A 20,911-nucleotide genomic window follows, 5' to 3' on the forward strand; every position below is an offset into this window, starting at 1 on the left:
GAAACTCCCAGACACAGGAAAAAGGGGGTCTGGGGTGACCAGCTGAATGATTGGCCACTTAAATTTCAGGTCCTGGGTCTTCCCAAATGTCCACTGTACTGTCACCACTAGAAACAGCTGGGAAAACTATCTGCACAGGGTCAATGTTATATCCGCCTCTAAACATCACTGCTGACAATCTTATATTATGTGTGAGAAATAGACAACTACATTTCATTGTTTCTTCAGACAAGAAACTTAAGTCTGAACCAAAGCAAAGTTTAGTGTTTTCCCATGACAATGAGTTCAAGAGTACCCTGGTCACATCTACAACATGAACAATGCTTTTGCTAGACACCTCTGAGAAAATGCTCGCAAAAAAACCTCAACCTGCTGAGAAATGTGGCTTACTGCTGTTATTCCTGACCTTTACATTGCACAGAAGTAAGGCTTTCATGCCAGAAGGCATGTGGGTGATAGGCCCCAGGCACACATTTAGACAACCTGTTACAGCTTCTGAATTGTGATATCCTGGCACTGACATCTGTCCCATACTATAGAAGGAGAGAGTGGGGTCACTTTGCATGGTTTTGGGCCAGGGCCCTTCTCTTAGCCAGCTCCAGGACTTTGTTAGTTTATATTGCAGTAGTCCTTGTACCTGCAGTAGCTGAAAGGGGATTCTTGTGCTAAGCATACAAGCTGAATGTCAAAGCAACTGGGGTTACTTATTCAGTGCTCAGATTCCACAGTGACTGCTAATTTGAATGCATGGTAGACGGACATTTCTTTTCAAGGATGCTCTCCATAGTGACATCACAACCTCAGCCTTGTTTTTAGTTCCATTTTATTCTGTAAAAGTTTAATATTTTGCTAAAAGATAGTATTAAAAAATTCAACTCAGTGTGATTGGAGTAAAGCTATATGCAAACAGCTAGAAAGATCGCAAGAGAGCAGGAAAAGCAGGACAGTTACAAGCAGCAATAAAATTAATATCTATATTAAACTAGCAGTGCAAAGATACAAACTGGAAGCAGCTTTACATTAAAAATACAGCTTTTTAAATACAGAAATAGCACCAATTTACAAAAGATAATCAGAAATGTAAACGTGGCAGGTAGATTCAAGTATAAGTTACACGCTCACCCTCCTTAACAACTGTCTTGAAACCAAAAGGTTTTATAAACCCTGCAGAACATCGTGGGCATGCACTTTTTGTCAGTGCAAATACAAATTCTGCTTTTCCAAAGCTACTTTGCTGGTGAATTGTTACTAATTTAATTTACGTTTTCAGCTTTCAGTGAAGGTAAATGTAAACTCATTCCCTCATGACAACCCACCCTTCTGCCTTGCCAAGTCTAGTACAGCAGCTCAGGTGCTGCAAGTAGCACTGCTCCCAACATCACCCAAAAGCTTCAGTCCTGCTGCTCCATCACTCCTTTCCACCTACTCCAGTGAGAATTTTGCATTGACAAAAACAGAACAGCATGTAAACTCCCCTTCTTCTCCCAGACCCAAATCTGCTTTCACAACAGCAGCCCATCAAACAGCTTTGATTGTGAGGGAGTCAATCCTCAATTCCAGGCCTGCTGTATTTACGGAAACTCAAAAGTGGAAGCAGAAATTGGAAACCGAAGATACATTTTCAGCTCCTGCATTTTCAAGTATAGTTAGGTTAGTTATGACTCAGAGTAACATAACTGACACAAGGAGGCAATTTTTGTGATGATGCTTCAACTGGAGCAGAGAGTGAATACTTAAGCCAAATCCTCCTCTCAGCTCCCAGCTGCCATTTCATTAAAAAGTTGCACCATACTAGAGGTGAAGAGAAAAAACAAGGTTTGGAGAATCGATATCCATCATGTCACCCAGAACCCCAGCAGCATGTTTCCAGCCAGAATGGCAACAAATGTATGTTAGCAGAAATACAGTGGCACCACTGTGCCAGTTACACGTTCCTTTTTCAAAATGAAATTAAATTTAAGTGGGGGTATAGGAAGAAATAATTCAGAAGCAAAAATTGTAAACTTTCACAACTGTAGTGTAATTAAAAAAAATAAAAAATAAAATTTAGCGGTCTGAAGATTTCTCCTTACCACCCCTGAAATTTCCTATGATAATTCTGCTATAGAGACTTTCTTTCAATGAGGGCTAACCAGCTCTCCTTATAAGGCTGTTATTGGTCTGTTCTAAGATAAGGCCACATTATTCAGCTCCCAGTTTTACTAAAATTCGTTCTTAAATTCCATTTTAATAACATTTCATTATAAAAATAAAAAACCTTACCAACTCCCCAGCCCCCAAAGCCAGTCCTAGCCTCCCTTGACCAACCGAGTAGCACATCACAGTGTATTTACCCTTGGAAAACCAGTACCATTCAACACAAAGTTGGTGCTCATGACAGAAGAGCTGACAATGTTGGCCCTGTGTTTGCTGAAAATCTGGAGTAACATGATGTCAACAACACTTTCTGTCTTCCAAAGAGGAAACTGCACAAATTTAACAGCATACTGCTACACCAGTGAAAACATACCAAAGCATAAGAGCATTAACTCTTATGTCCTGTATTATTAATAGCACCATCCATTATGTGAGGACCCTGAATGTTAAGTGTTATACATGCCCTTTTCTTCCTCCTTATCTTCTCATAAGGAGGATGGATAATTTTCTCCCAGTTCCAAAATTTATGGCTCCTATTCTTTTTCAGCTTCTTTTTATGGTTTAGATAGGTATGTGCCAAAAACGTAAGATCTCCCTTGTCTTCCAAGTACACTCAAACGCACTATTAGCTAGTGACAAAATTCCCATAAGTGAACAGCTAGGCACCTCAGTCTATACCCCTTAAGGGTTTACTTAAAATCAACTTAAGTAGGCACTTAAGGAGACTTAAGTAGACTCAGGTTAAACTGAACCTAATCATGTGGTTAATGACTTACAAGTGTTCCTGAGTCATAAAGACTAGAACATATTTTTAATGGTAGATGAAATCTTAGCACTGCCCTCCCAGTGGCTTGACATTCTCAAATTAATTTGTCCAACTGATTTAAGGAATCAGGTTCTGTATTCTTTATATCTACCTTGTACTTTTTGCTCAGATTAGGAGAAAGAAACCCAAGGAACAACGCAGTTCGTTAACATAACTATAAAAATGTTAACATTCACAGTTATTTTGGTCTTAACATTTTTCACATGTATACATTCAATCATATTGTGTTATTATTAGGTTTTCCTAACCACAAGTGCTGGGCAAATTGTACAACAATCAACTGACATTCAAGTAATCCTACCCTGAGAAAATCTGTTATTCTGAAGCTCCCACTCTAACGTACAAAATAAATAGCAAGAGGCTGTACTGCAGAGGCAGGGTTTGACAGATTGGAACTAAGGACGCAGTTGCTCTTGCAACTGTAGAAGTTTATCAATTTCACCGCAGATTTACTCAGGGTAAGTAGAGTATATGTAAAAAAAAACAAAAAAACACGCTTACCCCAGATAAGTGCTAGACGTCTCACTTAAAACCATGAACAAAGAACCCATGGGGACTCCAAGGAAATCTGTTTGCATCTCCTCACAGCAACAAAGAGAGTTTTCCAAATTAAAACCACAAATACAATTTGATGCCCACAAGGCTGTGTGAAGCACAGCATCTGAATTCAAATCAGTACTGAAGAACAATTAAGTAAAAGGTTTTTGCCACCAAGGATGATTTGTGAAGAAGGTTAACAGAACTGGTGGGTGAAAAGATGATGGGGAAGCATGCCAAAAGGGGTGACATTTTAACGTGCTCCTCTTGTCAGATAAAAGCTTGTTCTCTTGTAATGGATACAGTGTCCTAGGACAATCTGCCCACCCTTTGCAACCTGTGGGGTTAGTCATTGCTGCTACTAGAGATTTCTAGTCGCCTCTGCACAGAGCTGGCATTTCTGGTCTGGCTGCCTTCACCTTTTTTCCATGCACCAGGATCTCCAAGACTTCCAGGAGTTTTGAAAAATGTCTCATGACGCGCAGGACGAATACTCTTGGGAGTGACAGGAGTTGACGAAGGCTATTTGTGAAACAAAACAAAAAGTAATTCAGTAATTATCGAAGCCTACATGCAAGCATGCAAACAGAAGAGAGCTTGTAGACATGGAGCCCTGTACCCAGCTACTATAGGAAACCACGTCACACAATCCTTTCAGAAGCTCCACATGAAAGGCTATGGTCTTTGCCCCTGCTTTTTGTTCTGGGGTTGTCTGCCAGTACATCACTTCTGTGAAGCTGAAAGCCTCCATCTCATTTCCAACTTAAATGTATTCACGGCTAGTTCATACTCATTCATTCTCATGCCAATTTTGGCCTCTAGCTTAAATGGCTCTTTTTCCTCCTTATTGTTTTACTCACTTTTGTTATTTGCTAGCATCAAAACAGATCTAAAATTAATTTTCCTAAACCCAGGCCACTTCTGTTTTAAGTGCCACTCTACTGTTACCTTTAATGCTGGTATCTGTAATCAGATAGGCTCCGTTACAGACTTTTTATAAAGTCTAAACAAAATAAACATAAAATAACTGTCATAAAGCTTCCAAAACTTTGATTTGTCTCTGCATTAGAAAATAGGAGAACACATCACAGATCTACAAATTTAAGCTAAAGCAGTGCCAGAATGTCACTGCCAGTAGTTGTGAAGACCCAGGTAACAGCGTGACATGACTGCTTTATATCATCATTGTACCTCAGTTAGATGAGCCCTTCATTTTTGAATTCCTTGTTTATTTACTTTAAAAGCCTATTACCATGGGAGATTTTTAAAACTATCATTACAAAAAGGTTCAACAAAACCGATGAAAATTGGTGTTTTCCCCCAGTTCTGATCTGATGCTGCCATTACGTTTCTATTCCTTGGTGAACAGTGATTAGAACTGGGGGTGAGGATTCCCAGCACACTACCACCTGATTCTAGCCAGTTAACTCCTGAAATACAACAAACAATCCTCCTACAATGTGTTTCCTATAGCTCCTGCATGATACGCTTACAATGACAGTGTCAAACTGGAAAAAATACTCACTCAAATCTCAGGGAAAACAACCAGCAACTCTTTTACCCCTATTTGTGCCAGACTTTTTATCTTTTAAAGTTCTTGTAAGTTTTTTTTTTAAAACTCGCTGCCCTCCCACCAGTACGGGTGGACGTGTACGTTAGGTGGAGGACACCAAGTCCCAGCCTGCCAGCCTGCTGCTCTGATGCACAGGCACCAGCCTGCAGCACGAGTTGACTTCGGTGCCAGTGAGCTGGAGCTGCTGCTTCACCGTCATTCAGTCACCTTTCGGTCTTACCTGCTGCAGCTTCAGGAGGGTCACCGGATGCCCCATGCACACAGGGGAGTCCAGTTTAACAGTACTGCAGGACCTGGCAAGCACAGGACTCAGGTGCACAGCGGGGTGAGCTGTTTGCTGGGGATCCACCGAGGGGGGCGCATTTGGAGTAACCATTGCCGTGGTGCCGATGAAAACAGGTGCTGTCGATGCCAGGCCAGACATGCTGATATTCATGGAGGCAGCAGCCGAGAAGGAGCCATCAGGAACCGGAGAAAGAGGGCTGGGGATCGCAGGAGAACAGACGAGAGGGAAGGAAGCCAAGGCTGCTGATGGCACCATGACACAGGGGATGCTCAGAGAAGGTAACTGGCTGGCAGCCAGCCCAATGGCACCGGGAGCTTGGTTTGCAGAGAACAGGAAATTAAAATTGCTTAGTCCTAAACCAAAGAGAAACAGAAGGGCATTAATACCGTTGAAAAATTTGGAATTAAGCTATTATAACTTCATCTAGAACAGGAGAGAAGGGTGAAAAGCAGAAGAAAGAAAGAGAGAGGCTGCTCAGGAAGAAAAAACTGGCTGTTCAGGCAACCCCCCTTTTCCTACCTACCTCCATGTCCCCCCCTGCTGCCTGTTCACCATCTCTGCATCCATTTGCTTTATTCATACTAAGCACCAACTACACCCTTGCTATTTTCTGCTTCTAACTTGAGTTACAATTAACATCTTGGCTAAAGAAACTCTTAACTAACAGGAATCATATTCTATGCTGTACAGAAGTATATACACTGGGTTTTGACAAGAAAAAGAAATGCAACTGGAAAACCTCCACAAAGGTTGAGCATCCCAAAGATGCTCATTTTCCTTAGAACAGCTGAAATATTGTTTTGAATTGTTTGTCAGACTTTACAAAAACCCCAAGATCAACATTTTCTAACTAAGGTCTCTATCCTATAAGTCGCTCCACATACGTGAAGTCCCATAGAACCCATTCTGTGACAAAGGAATCAAATAATAAAGCAGCAATCATGAACATCTGCCACATGGTGTTCCCACAAAATAGTCTTCCATGCCACAAGAGCACAGTCACAAAAAGGGTGGACATGAAATTCTGTGTTTTCAGTATTTTCAGCTGCTTCCTTCCCATCCCTAATGTGTCCATGAACACTCTCAGTGCCTCAGTTTGTGTGGGATTACCCCACTAATTCACATGACAAGAAAGTACAAAATTCACAGATGACCCCTTAGAGGAATGTTTTTGCACTATTCTGGCTGCCTTTCTGCCAAATCTAGTCTTCCAGCTGCCCCCAGTTTTGAATGCCAGATAGTTTTTTTTCCCCATATAATTCAAGCATAGAAAATCCACATTATTTATCTCTAGTAAGGTCTGTGTACCTCAAAAAAAAAAAAAAGCTTGCATTTTCAGAGAAGCAACAGTTCATATGGAGTTAAGAGAATTCAGAGCTATTATTAAACTGCCATGGAAAACCGCTGACACTTTTTGTGCCAACTATAGACTTATTGACCTATCTGTAGGTCTCCCTGTTTGAACAGCTCAGTGAACAGATAGAGAGGGTTGAGTACCTCTAGATCTCATGCCTGTCCTTACCAGCAGTAGGCTGAACATAAAGATACTGTGGCAGAAAAGGTTGATTGGCATTTTCTTTAGAGGGGTGCTCTTTTCCTGGAGAAGGTTCGTCGGGGTCTTTATTCTTAGGCCATTTTTCTTGCTCCTGAGAATCTAAAGGGCTCGTAGACTTTTTGTCTTCAGTCTCTGGAGCAGCAGGACTTGAGAGGTCAAGATGAAAAGCTTCTAGATGTACAGCAGATGCACAGCTGCTCCCTGGGGTAGAATCTGCCTTGTGCAACTCAGAAGACTTCTAAGGAAAAACAGAGGTAATGAGGCATCCAAACTGAAATACAAAATGATGTCTCATACACCTTCCTCAGCTAAAGAATAAAATGTGTACTTGTGTACAAGAGCAGGGCAAAGCTGATTAGCAAGTCACTGCATTCAAGATTTTGTCTGAGGGTTTGAAGAGCAATTTTAGTGATGCCTGACTCCTGTGCCCAGGGCTGCAGTTCACTTTCAGTACTTGGAAACAGTAGTTAAGAAGTACCTGAGCTTGGGGATTCATTTATTTCTATTGATAAGGAAAAACATCTGTTTCAGATGGCATATATTCAAGCAGTGATACATCCTTAAGCCTGACACCTATTTTCAGTAGCTAAAAGAACTGAGACTGACACCCTTCACCTTCACCACAATCTCCTGTCTCACCATTCTGCTGTGGGCAGTACCAGGTGAGAGAGGGATTCAGGATGGAGAGTAGGGGGAAAGTGCTAGTCACATTTTCTGTAGCTCAGTGGAGTAAGCAATGCTGCTGCTGTCTGGGAAAGCTGAAGCAAACAGGGGAAGATGAATAGTAATAGTCACATTGATTTTGTCCCTTCTGCCAGCCTGAAGACAAGGACCAAGGCATTGATTCCCAAGAACAGCCGATAATCCTTTCAGTATGCAAAGCAATCGCAATCCATTTTCCCCTCCCAGTGTGAAAATTTCTCCCAATTAATGCCTGTACTTGCTGACACAGCACTCATATAATTGTATTAACATGTGGGAAGTAGCATTTGTATCTGTAACAAGAGCGGTGCAGTGAATTTTCACTTATAAACACACTGTCTTGGGCAAAGTCTTCCCTCACTAACGGGAAGCCTAAGTGATAACGCAATTCCCTTCTTTACCTTGGGTACCACAAGTGAGAGAGGGCCATCACTCTGTTCCACGGTCTGCTTTTTAGCAGCTGGCTCTTCATCATCTATAGGTGCAGAGGGCGACGAGCACTCGTGGGAGCTGCGTTTCTGGCAGCCAGCTGGAGGGCCGGCACCCTGAGCTTCCACAGGTGAGGCCTTCTCCTCTGCGCTCCTGTTTCCTACGTCTCCTGCTGCAGGCAAGTTCTCCCTCAAGAGATTTTCCTGAAGACCACCGCACAACATAAAAAGGGATGATGAGGGAAAACACAAGAAGGGCTGGCTGGGGAGCAGAGTAGGTTTTCCATTTTCTGTTTTGGAGGCTGCTGGAGCGGTGGGTTGTAGAGCTTGGTTGCTGACCCCATTTGGCAGCAAGACACTTGGCACATCTGCCTGAACCACAGGGAAAACCGCCTGAGGCAAAGGGTTAACACAAAAATCAGAGTCCCCAGGAACCGTAAGAAGGGAGAGAGGTGAGGTTATACTTGGGTTCCTTGCTGAATTTAGTATTGTTTCTGTGGCACAAACTTTGGTCCTAAAACAAAGAAAAAAGAAAAACATTTAGTACAAAAGTAAACCCATGTATTATCCTCAAAAGCAACTAGGTACATTCTTAAGAGTAAATGTTTCCACATTTCCACATTCACCAGGAAATTCCACTTATTTTACACAGTTTACAAGAGTGTCTTTTTTTTATTATTTATTATATCAGGTTATACAGAAGCAGACTCCTCAGTTTTTTGGCAGAACAATAATGCTTTCAGTTGCACTTGACAGGAGAAGAAAAGGTCAAAAGGGAGATATGCCTGGCACCCACAGATGAATTCAAATTAGGACAGGTATAGAGAAAACCCACTAAGATGACAAAGAGGTCTTCTGCGGAATTGTGATTTGTTCAGCCTACCTAAATAATAGGTCAAATGAGGCAGGAATGCCCTATATAAACACACCTGAGATAAAGAACAACTGCTGAAGCTAAAGGACGATGGTACAAATACATGTAGGTATAAACTGGCCATGAATAAGTTCATGAAGAAAGCTTTTAATTAACAGAGCAGTGAAGTTGTTTTACGGTTTGACAGAACAGTAAAGGAACAAATAAACAAAGGAGTTTGAGGTATGTCATTTATAAGTTTGTTTCATTCTACATTAAGACTTTTTGCACGTTAGAATGACTCTCTTAAAAAAAAAAAAGAAAAAACAAACAAGCCACAGTGAGATGTATCAGAATTAAAACTGAAAATTGCTAGGGTCTCATTATTGCTATCTTGGTCCCATTAATGGAAACTAACTTTGAACTAAACATGACAAGCACCAAGCTGTAACTAGACAGAAGTCTGTAATACTGGCTTACCTAGTATCTTCCTCTATTTTCTGCCTACAGACGGTTGCTAGATTTCTCATTTTTGAGCAATATTCATCTGAGTTCACAGTATAGGCTGAAAGAACAAAGGAGCACTCAATTAGTAACAGGTATGTTTACCAAGCATATTTTCATAATGGCCACATAAAATAACGGATCTAATTTTAATTCCCTGGTACATTTTTATAATATTCACTAATCACCCAGAGTCAGAACCTGCAAGATACTCACAACTCTCAGTCCCACTGGAGGGGTGCTTGACATCATCATTTCCTGTAACAAGGAACTGTGAAAGGCCCTGTAATTGCTTTACCATTTTAAAGAGCTTTCCATTAGATTGTTATAGAAAATTCCACTATATTATGAAGCATAACATAAAGCAAGCTTTTGTGTCTGAAGAATCCTTCTTCATCTATATCAAATTACAACAGAAGAAACCACACAAAAGTTGCAGTTAGCGAAGAATGGAAATGTTTACCAGAAAATAAACTGCTGATTCAAGGCAGTGTCACCCAGATTCATCTCATCTAACTTTATGCACTTGCCTGGAAGATCCAGAACACAAGTCTCATCGCCTGGGCAGCGGAACTACTGGCACCTCCCTAGGGTAATTCATATATATTTTATTAGGCTGTTTCACCCAGACGAGAGCCTTAAACTGGTGGGCCCACATTTGGGTAGATCCAGCGGGATGTAAGAAAACATGCTTCCTTAGTAGTTACCTTGCCTCTCCTGACGTGGACTGCTGGGCTCAGAACTGACCTTCCTTTTGGTCCCTTCACAAGGCTGCGTGCCATTAAACGATGCGTGACGTGTAAACCTTTGCTTCCCAGTAGCACAGGCCTGGTACGGGGCACAGGCGCCTCTCTGCTCCCCTGGTAGAGGATCAGATGATGGGTTATGCCCTCTTGGCTCATCTGAAGGAATACAATTTCGTACAACAGTCCCTCAAGGAACACAGCTCACTGTTTAGGCTTCTGCCATGTTAGCAAACTTGGCCGTAAGAGGTAATCTCTATGCCACCCCAAACCACACAAGACTGAAGTAGAGCACAGTTCAGTGAGCATGGATAGAAAAGAAAAAGCCTTCCCTCCTTTCCATGTCATGGCAGCTGCAGACAGCAGCAACAGTCCAGTGCGTACACCCAGAAGGGTAAAAGGGACTAAAGATGGCAGAAAGGCTATGCTTTACTTTCACTTGGTCCTGGCACTGGCCTGACCCAAGTAGAAAATACCATAGCACAAGACTTTCCTTTGCACTGGCTTCTAGCCAAGAATCAGCAGCTTACAAGAGAAGCTCTGGCCAACCTCCTCCTTTACAGGCAAACCTTTCCATCAGGAAACATGTGCAAGAAACAGCCCTGCTCTTCCTTGGCAAGTTCTTTTGCTAAGAAAATAACTTGCTGTCTACTTATGACAATTACTAAGGTTTTGCAGCCCAGAAGATCTGTGAACACAGATTTGGAGACATCGGCATGATCTTCCATTGCTCTACCGTTCTTACAATTATTCATAGTTAGGTAAGGCAATGTAAAAATACCAGCAAGTCATAGTATCATCATTCAATATCCCTCAACAGCTCCAGCCTTCGAGCTGGAAGTATAACGAGCAAATTTTGAGCTGGCAAGCAGTTAAAAACCACAGGGTGGACAATGAATGCCAGATCATTCTTTACACACAGAAAACAACCTTTTATAATTTGGAAGGGAATGTCAAATGAAAAAGCAAAGGGCTATGAGCTTCACACTTTACCAATCTTTCCAGGGAATTCCACGGGCCCAATCCACTTGAAAGCTGGCTTGCGTCCCCGTTCCTCTGTGACGTGAACTTTCTTTATCAAGCACAGGCTGGTAAGAACATTGGCGATATCATACAGCCTTCGTACCTTTGCTAACAGGAAAGGACAGAAATAGTACAGACGGTCACACTTACAGTGAACACAGTACATATATATGTAGTAATTTCATTTCCAGAATATCACCATAGCTCTCAGATGAGGCGGTAAAATCAAATGGGGATGGACTTGAGCTACCTCCTATAAAGGCTGCCATGCCAGCTCCCACTTCCACCTGCTTGTCACTGCTTCTTATCTTGGCTGCTCATTCAGCTTAGCTAGTCAAGTTTAAGCCAGCCTACCTCATTTTGATGGAAATGGTACGGGAGGGATTACAGGGAAGGATTACATCACCAGATGCCCAGAAAAGGCAGCAACCTCCATAAAGGGAAAAGACAGGGGCAAGAGGCTCATGGATGTCCTCTTGTGATCAGCTGTGCACATGTTATTTACAGTCTTAAAAATGAAACACCCTTAGAAAAAGCTGTGACTCCGATAAATAACATGTTTGAGCTGGATATGGTACCCAAACCCATTACCCAGTTAAAATCCTTACGTCCCTCTGGCATCTGGGGTAGAATTCTAAGACTGAAGTGCTAGTACTTTATTTTTACAAGTTCATAATTATTTATTAATGCTGAGTTTTTCCAAGTTATCCAAGGGAGCTAAGTACCAAATCCCACTGAAAGACAAACTGTGCTATCCAGCTGTGAAAGATTTCCAGAGTGAGAAGTAACATGTCTGCAGAGGAAACATCAATTCCATTAAAGAATGCATTTCATTTCAGTAAGTTCTGAAACGTCATTCAGAAAGGAACAGGAAGCAAGGTATAAAGTATAAAAAAAACTCAAATCAGAAACCTGATTTGTCTTCATTCTAATTATCCCCAAGCTAAAACCTGTAGATAACTGTCGAATTGACTCTTCCCCACCCCGATGTCTATTTACAGCATCTAGCATTTCCGATTAAAAAAACAAACCCACATTTCAGCAAAGATCCCAGACCCGCTCTTGCTGCTGTCTACTGGTGTCAGTTCAATGCCCCCATTTTCTTTACTCACTGACTGATTTGTCTCTTAAAAGCCAGCTTACTTTTGAATTTGCTGTGGTCCACTGTATCCTGGGTTTCTTCAATCAATATCTTTGCTGCGATGTCCAGAGTGACTATCTTGGTCTTGGAGACAAGGAACAGCATGACAAACTTTTGGCTCATTATCCGCAACGACTTGTCCTTTCTGCTGTTCGCAGATGCTGCGTTACAAACAACAGCCAAGCCTCTTAGCATATATCATCCAACACAGACAGAAAACTAGTAAGTAGGTTTCTCACACATAAAAGGACTACAGCATTTTCTTGTTGGGAAGCAGAAAGCTTTTGAAAGGCAGCAAATAACTGAGTAATGTAGACCGGAGTTTCCCCTCAAGAGACCTTAAAAATTAAAGCTTACAGAGAAACAGCCTTGACAAAGTCAGACTCCAAAGCTAATTCTGTTATGTTACACAGTGCCACTACAATTTTGTGGTTTCAATGGACTTAAATGCTATACATTATACGGGCAGCACGTAAATAGTAGACAAATGGAACATGTCACCTTCTGTCAGGACAAAGCATTTTTTGCCAGGTATGGGCAGGGAAGAAGAACTGGAGCATCTGGCAGAAGTTCCTGCCATTCCAGAGGAGAGAAGGAAAATCTGTCCTGACACCAGTGCCAGGCATAACACAGACAGTTTTGTGACCTCTGCAGAGAATTCAGCACCTTTTTGCAAACAGTATATATATATATATATATATATATATGTATATATATATGTTTACTATCTAATTTAAAAGCAAAGCAAGGGAGTCACACAGTAAACTGGAGAAAGAGACCCGTGTCTATACAGCACATCACACACATTAGTTATCTTACCGGAGGTGCAATCTGGTTCTGAAAAGTCAAGTAACGGTCTGTCTTGAGAATCTGGAACAGTTTCCTTTTTCCGCTCTCCAAGCTTATACTCGAAGTCCTGTTCTTTGTGCTGGAAGGTCATTAGCTCTCCATACTGCAGCTCTCCTGCCTCCTGAAGCATTTTCAGAGTTTGACTGAGGTTGTGCCGGCCGTGCCAGCAGTACTGGTTCTTGGCCACGCGGCTGACCAGGTGCAAGGACTCCAGGACGTTCACTATGTCATAAATTCGTCTCCGCTCAACTCCTTTTTAAGTGAGAAAAATAAGAGACATCGATGCTTGCCTAGTTTAACGTGCTCTTTAGCAGAAGCTGAACACAGGCTGTTCAATATACACTCGTAACACGTCTTTCACTGTTTTCCTGGACACATTACATTAAATCCATCCCAATCTGCACGATTAAAGCTGACTTATGTATGACTAACCCCATGGTATGATGCTCTTTAGCAGTTAGCTGCTATCCCCGCCGTGACTTCAGCTTACAACATCTATGCTGTGTTCAGAACTGGCTGCGGTTTGCTCAGCCTCACTCACATCTATTCGCACTGCCCTCAGATTTTCAGAGCACTTTGGCCCTTCTTTTCAGAGCTCAGGCATGTACCTGTCCACAGGCACGTGTGTAACAGTGAGGGCAGGAAAGGCTCTGAGCCTGGCACTGACACAGGGCAGATACAAAATCTTACTCCTGCAGCAGAAACAAGCTCTCAGTGCCACCTAGGTCGGGGAAAATCGACGAAGTATGGCCAACTAGGGTTCCGCCTGACCAGTATGAGCAAGGTTGGGGATTGAACAGGAACAGGCTAACTGCTCACTGTCCTGGGTACTTCTTTCCAGCTCTGTTTGAAGCATGGCTATGTTTCATAACACACTAACCCGTATTGTGTACGACGAAACAAGCTAGTGGCAGTATCTGCACCTGAAATCCCATCACTATTAACATCAGTTGAGCAGAACAAGTGCTGGCTAAGTGGGAAAGTTTTGAAAGACTTCCCTGCAGAAGGCAAGGCCTTGATGCATCTGTTTACCCATCTGGGGAATATGGATAACACTTACCAGCTTCAAATGCATATTAGGATAAACAATGCATGAGTGTTTCCAAGTGTGTAGAGATTTTGGAGTGAAAAGATACTCTATAAAAACACTGCTACACACATTCTGGTTTCCATCAGGCACCAGCAGCACAGTCCTCTCTGTGGCCTTACCATAGCCAGCTTTCCAGTGAACACAGACCTACGTAGTTGCAGCAGCACTATCAGCAGTGAATGGTTTTGTGGTTGCTGAATCAAGTGGATGCACACAAGCAAGGAAGTGAAAATCAAATCGAGAACAAAAAAAATCCCTTTCTTGGAGGTAAGATCACCAGTACTAAGCTTTAAAGCAAGATTTCTAGTCTTTAGGGAAGCAAGGTAATGCCACCCCCAACACAGGACAATGCACTACTCATGGTTAGCTACACAAGGATGGGGTACTAGTATTACACGCAAACATACAAAGGAATAATAGCCCCGCTTAAAAAAAAAGCTACTTTTTAAAGGAATTGTTCAACTATTTACTTTATCTGAATCCTCTTCTATTTTCACTTCCCATTACCAAGGCACGGAAATGGACTTTCTCACCAGAGTTTCAGAGAACATTACATTTCTGTTCTCCTTCTTCCCCAAAGGGACACATTTCATTTTGCTACTTTTTTTCTGTTACATAACATTCTAAATATAAAATATTTTTATTTAGTTTAAGTCCAATTCCATAAAGCCCTTCTTCTCCACAGACCTGGATCCTTTTGTTATTGCTGTGATCTGAGTCCTCTCTCCCAGGTTTTATTACTCCTCTCAGATAATTTAAAAAAAAAAAAAAAAAGGCCAAAGTTGACAACAGACCCAGCAAATAGGCTCATACATTCTCACCACCTCCACACAACACATTTTCTCATTCCACTTTTTCAGGCCTCCTTGTAGCCTCCCTTCACAAGACAGCATTTAAAACTAAGATAACCTTGATGAACCATGAGATCATGGAAGATATAATGTCAGGCATATTACTAATTCATGAAGTAAACCCAGCTCATTTCCTGTATCTACTAGATTGCAATTGTTTCTCTAAATGTTCCATTTTGACGTCATTTGTTGCTTTAGTCCTCCCTTTGGAGGGCTTGTAACTCATAACTCTTTTAGTGTTCAGCAAATTGAAAATTTAAGAAAGCAGCGTTGGTAAACAGCTGAAGGACTTATCTGTTTAGTAGAAAGTGCTGTCAGAAAGCAGATTTCAAAACGGTAGCATTATCAAGACGCTTAGGAATATTAGGCATTTCTAGCTCTTGATTAGCATGATTAGAAGATCATCCAGACCCAAGGCAGACTCTGAAATACACTCAGTAATGGGATTGATGTTTTGAAGGCCATTCTGTAGGGCTATCCCACGTGATCAGCTACCCCATTTTTGCAGTAATACATACCAAGAATTGAAGCCACTTCATCCAGAGAAATAGTAGTTTTTTCTGTTGACAATGGATAACTTGGATAGCGAGCTAGAAACTTTTGGCACAAGAGTCCTAAGCTTTTCTGTTTTCTGCTGGGCCTCTGCTTTTCAAATTCATCAACCGTGCTGTCATCTACCATATCATACTGTTTAAAAAAAAGAAAAGTTAACCCTTTAGTACAGAGCTTTAGAGGCAAGGCATAGCCAAGTAAGGTATATTTCAGATGACATCAATATTCAAGCTCAGACTTTCTAATAAGGAAAACAACATTGTCTTCTTCCAAGCACTTGGGTGACACACTTTTGCTTGCAAGCTCTTTTTAACCCAGTGTACAACATATGAGATCTCTATTGAAAAACTCTTACCTGCAAGCTTATGGAACAATGGTTATGCATAAGGAAACAGACCAGTAAGACTAAACACCCCAAACCAGAAGATGGCTAGATCCTACTTGGAAGGAGAATTTCTTTTTGAGAGAGGAGAAGGAATTTTCCCTCAAAAACCTCTTGATCTAATAAATTAGACGTACAAACCATCAAAGTGTTCCTGCAAAACCACTTTCAAGAGATTTTACAGCCCTTCACAGCGGTCCTCTAACATTAAGGAACTGGGCTGGCTGGGGTAGGGAGGAGGGGGCAGCGTGATACTAAGTGGCTACAAAAGGCACCACCCAGCCTCTGAACATCAAACTTTGTCAAGCTGTTAACTTAAGGCAACTTCATAAGCTGGTATGAATATGGTCTTTCAGCCCCTGCAGGAATAAAAAATCTGTGATGGCAAAAATGCATGAACAGGTATGTTTATTAAACAAGTTGAAGAAAATGAGAAGATGGATGACGTTTTTGCACTGCTAATTTTGGGGCTTTGATTCTACGTTAAAAAAAGGGAAAAAAATCTGTCTGGCAAAGAGAAGTTGAGAGTGGTAGGAGCTGTTGAAGCCCAAATTTCCATGCTTATGAGATCTTAGTTGTCCTCTGCTGACTAAGTGACCTTATGGCAGGCTGTTGCTCTGAATTCCTTGAGTTCATACACTATAGAAATAGCGGTATACCTTATATGCTTAGCGGTATACCTTATATGCTTTAATGTTTATACACTTTTAAAGTAACACTTCCACATCTCTTCTAATATTTACGTTCAGAAACTTATTAATTGTAGGTTTTATTATCTAGAAAACATGGGAACTCTTTATAGTAGCCACCCTAAAAATGCTGCCTGACGTCCATGGACACTTCTGTTGTAACTGGCTTGGATCAGTAATACGATTAACTTTTAACATCAGCTATTTCTACTTATTTGAAGCTGTGTTAGGAATTATCTTCAGAGAACTGTTTGCTGCTCTGTGACTTACCTAAACTGGAGATTTCTCCAGACTACTGTCACCACAGATGTTGTAATATCTGTATTTGTAGCATGACCTGTACCTATCAAATGATGTTTCTCAGAAGGAGGACCCCAGAACTATCTTCCTCTAACTGAGATACTCAGTGAAAGATATTTCATAAGAAGTTATCCAGGAGATGAAAGTTGTTGAGGGGAAAAAAAAACGAGGGAGGAAAACTAACGACACTTATCATCATCCAACATCATCTCCATGGATGCGCTCCCTCGAGCAAGGACAGAGATCAACCCCACCACTACCTGAGTCCTGGCATGTACAAATCTTCCTAACAGTTGTCCATACTGTATAACTGTTAGTTTGGGGCTGGAGTGAAAAGACGGGAAGTGACTTTAACCAACCAGTCTGTTGGGGCTTGTCCACTATTGTGGACAAGGTATAAGACTGCAAAAGTACTTTGAAAAATATGCCTGCACCAGCGTCTGATTGCTTCTGGAAATGGTAGTACAGTGGACAAGCACGGTGTCTGTTTAAAAGTGATCTGACAATTTTCTTTCTGATTTTTTTTTTGAAAATAGCTCCAGGAGCTGTGCTGTTTTCCCACTTGAAGCTCCGCTTCCTTCACTATCCTCTCAGATCAATTCATCGTCAGGCTCTTGAGAGGTCTCAAGCCAATTACCACCAAGACAGCTACTTTTCATCTTTGAAGTTCATACTGGTCAGCTAGTGTTGTATAAGCATCTGCCTTTGGGAATGATTTAAAATACTGCAATTTCCTACATGGAGCAAAGGACCACTTGGAAGAAAACCAAGGCAGCATCAAAGGAAGGTCAGAGCTGCGACTGAACATAAGGGAACTGTTCTGAGTCTCACCTGTAATGAATCAGATATGTCGTTCTGCTCGCTGTTTTCTATAGGTCTGAAGAGCTCTTTCTTCTTTTCCCTGTCCCTCATGTCGGGGCTAGCAGCACTAACAAGCATCTTCAGGTTAGCAGTGGGGGTCCAGGGGTCAGGCTGAGGTCTGTCAATGAGCTTAACAGGTGTAATTGGATTTCTTTCCGGGGTGCAGCCTTTCTGCTTTGATAAATCAACTGGTTCATTCTTAATGGGAGTCTTTGGGGCCATCCTGGATCGATCAAATATGTTTTCCTATTAAAAACAAAATGTTGTTTAGACACAACAGGAAAGAAAACAGTCCAACAATCAATTTCATTTGCTCTTACAAAGGTAATCTTAGTGACTCATGCCTTGGCACTCAAAGCTATATTTAGCACAGTTCTTCTGCCTTTATCAGAAGCAGTGAAATACTCTATATGCTAGCGTACTGGAGACGGTGTGTATGAGACACTACTGTGAATTACAGAAGCTGAGGTCAATCAGTCAAACTTGGCCTATTAGGCTTTAAAATTCTGACTGTTATTACAAGACAGCACTGCCCGTGAACATAAATCACCCAACTGGATTGAAGCTGAAGGAGTGCTTTGGTCACATCATGCTTGGCAAGAAGACACGGTGTTCTGCTTGAGAAGTCCCCAGTGAAAAGCCATGCTGGGAATACAGCTTGGACCGTCACAAGACGTCAAGCTAAAATTAACTTAACTTCGTGTGCAAACGAAGCAAGCTTTGCAGCTGCACTATCTGCTGCTCAAAACAACGAAGAAAGTCTCTCTAACAGTATTCTTTGACTACAGCTAGAACTGGAAGGAAAAGCTTAATTCATAAGCTGATTTTCATTATTTCTTGAATGAAGCGCAACCTCCTCCAGTCTCTAGCTGCAGTCCAACTTTTTTCACCTTTGGGTCCAACAGGAAGGCCAGTCTTTTCACCCCTTCTTCTTACTGCAAGAACTCCCACTATGATCAACAACTAATCTAAAGGAACTCATTCGGGAAAGCATCAATGGTATCCTGTAGCTGAGAGATCAGTTTCTGAGCAACAGGAGATCCTAATTCACTCTAGCCTGTTAGTGCAAACAGCTCACGGAGACTAAGGAGATGAAGAAGACAGAAGGACATGCTGGTTTTCTTTACAGGAAGTATGTTGGAGCTGGCACAGAGCAGGACTTCCAGAAGTGTCCACGCAGAAAGCAGCACATCTCCTTTTTGCCCTGGGAGCACATTCGGTTCTTACAGTCCCGTTACCACTTCATTCTACTTACCACCCTATGAACAGGACACTTGTTCTGAGCTGAGCTTTAAAAGTCTAACACACTAACTTTGAGGGTGGGTACTGTTACTGCTTTATTTTGTACTGCAGAAGATCCAATTCTGAAATGGAATATTGCCTGAAATAAATACATTAAGTTACTGTTGGTTTGCTGTGAGAAGTTTGCTGTAAGAACTTTCCTGTGTTTTGCTGTTTACTTGGAACAATTTGGCTATCACTAGCGGGTACAGATATTCGAACAGGTGATTCCACGTATCATTTTATCAGGTACAGACATTCAAACAGGTGATTCCACATATAATTTTATCAAGCGCAGTCTAACTGGAAAGCACAAAGAAGTTTTCATAGCAACTGAAGCTGGCTTTTACTAGCAGCAGCCCTGTAGTGCTCACACTGGGCACAAACTCGGCTCGCTGAAAGCATCTTGTCCTGAGCCCCGGTATAACTTCTGCATACGTTCACCTGTGAATAACCCACAGGGATGTAACAAGTATCTTCTTTTACAATTACCGGCAGCCAGCTGTAACATACTACGCTGCGACAAATAGGGGTCAATTTGGAGGCCATGGTACTCCTTGGGATGTAGGTTCCCACAGCGTTGGCATGTGATGTATCCTTGCAATTGCACGTTGAGCAGCAGAGAAACCACACGTAACCTGCGCTGGAGACGGTCCTCCTTCCCCCCAGCCTCTGGTCTCCGGGCTGCTGCTAAGGGGGTGCAGGGGGCTCAGCCCCGCGGTCCCACCGCCCCAAACTCCCACCGTCGTGCGGGGAGCCACACCAAGAAGCGGCGGGGAGAGCGGGAGCGGCTCCTGCCCGCTACCAGCCTCCCGGATCGTGGCTCCGTGTCACAACCGGCTTGAATCGCGGCGAGCGGCACCTTCCCCTCTCCCCTCTCCGAGCCCTTCTGCTCACCCCGGGGGGCGCCCTCCCCGCCGCTCCCCCCCGCAGAGCGCCCCGCTCACCTTCTGCGCCTCCTCGGGCTCCGCGCGGCCCCTCCGCCCCGGCCGGCCGGCCGCCAGGTCCCGCAGGCTCAGGACGCCGGGCTCCATGGGCGCGGAGCGGAGCCGTGCCCTGCCCGGAGCCCTGCCCCGCCCGGAGCCGTGCCCGCGGTGCCGCCCGCCCGCCGCTCCCGCCAGGCGCCCCGGCCCCGCGCTGGCGCCCTCCGGCCCGGCTCGTACGATCCGGCCAATCAGGCGCGGCCCGCCGGGGAGCCCCGGCCGCGCCGCCGGCCAATCAGCGCGCGGGCGGGCGGCGCGCGGCAGCGCGGGACGAGGCTCCCGCCCGCGCCGCGCCTCTCCTGCGCGCGGGAGCCGGCGGCTCCAACCCCCCCCCTCCCCCCAGCACCCCCCCCCCCTCCCGCGCGGAGGCTCCCGACCGGCACCGCCTGTCCCGACACGTCCCGACACGGCCCGGCCCGGGCGGCGGGAGCAAGGGCGGGCTGCTGCTTGGGAGCCCGGCTCGCAGCCACCCCCCCGCCCCGTCCTTGCACTGCTGGCCGGGGGAAGGGCTCCGGGTGGTTTGGGAGGTGGTCACCGGTTGGGTTTGGGGGGCAGAAAAAATGAGGTTTTTACATGGGAATGTGCAGGGCACGTAAACCTTAGGTCGGAGTTGTAAGGTTTAATGTACACACGCTTAGCCTGCTGTAATTTCTGCCCAGCAGCAAGTTCCAGGACACCGCGGCTCGTTGAAGGGAATGAAACACAAACGCCCAGAGAACCTCTTTTAAATTAAAAAAAAATAAAACCCCTATCTAAAGGAAAACGA

At 43.4% G+C, this 20,911-nt stretch overlaps 1 protein-coding gene across 3 annotated transcripts; it reads right to left on the minus strand.

The window, feature by feature from the left end:
* Window positions 1-444: 444 nt before the first annotated feature.
* On the minus strand, window positions 445-20,310 carry E2F7 (E2F transcription factor 7). 3 transcript variants are annotated; one of them, XM_080575993.1, is made up of 12 exons: window positions 20,110-20,310; window positions 17,852-18,127; window positions 15,616-15,784; window positions 13,127-13,408; window positions 12,310-12,468; window positions 11,137-11,274; window positions 10,108-10,302; window positions 9,377-9,461; window positions 8,017-8,557; window positions 6,881-7,148; window positions 5,293-5,711; window positions 445-4,021 (listed from the first exon to the last, which is right to left on the minus strand). In XM_080575993.1, the coding sequence occupies exons 1-12, from the start codon at window positions 20,194-20,196 to the stop codon at window positions 3,845-3,847; spliced, it is 2,796 nt and encodes a 931-aa protein (XP_080432119.1). In that variant the 5' UTR covers window positions 20,197-20,310; the 3' UTR covers window positions 445-3,844. The 3 variants fall into 3 exon arrangements, with proteins under 3 accessions (XP_080432119.1, XP_080432118.1, XP_080432120.1); XM_080575992.1 differs by having other exon boundaries at window positions 520-4,021; window positions 6,881-7,151; XM_080575994.1 differs by having other exon boundaries at window positions 527-4,021; window positions 6,881-7,151; window positions 10,108-10,260; window positions 20,110-20,309.
* Window positions 20,311-20,911: the final 601 nt, after the last annotated feature.

Source organism: Anser brachyrhynchus (assembly GCF_964034855.1).
Source record: "Anser brachyrhynchus genome assembly, chromosome: 1".
Classification (NCBI taxonomy): domain Eukaryota; kingdom Metazoa; phylum Chordata; class Aves; order Anseriformes; family Anatidae; genus Anser; species Anser brachyrhynchus.

Coding starts and splice junctions, on each gene's coding strand:
- E2F7 (XM_080575992.1), bottom strand. CDS start 20,196: ATGGAGCCCGGCGTCCTGAGCCTGCGGGACCTGGCGGCCGGCCGGCCG. Junction 18,128..20,109: donor AGCCCGAGGAGGCGCAGAAG/GTGAGCGGGGCG, acceptor TGTTTTTAATAG/GAAAACATATTTGATCGATC. Junction 9,462..10,107: donor TCCACGTCAGGAGAGGCAAG/GTAACTACTAAG, acceptor TTGTTCTTTCAG/CCTATACTGTGAACTCAGAT.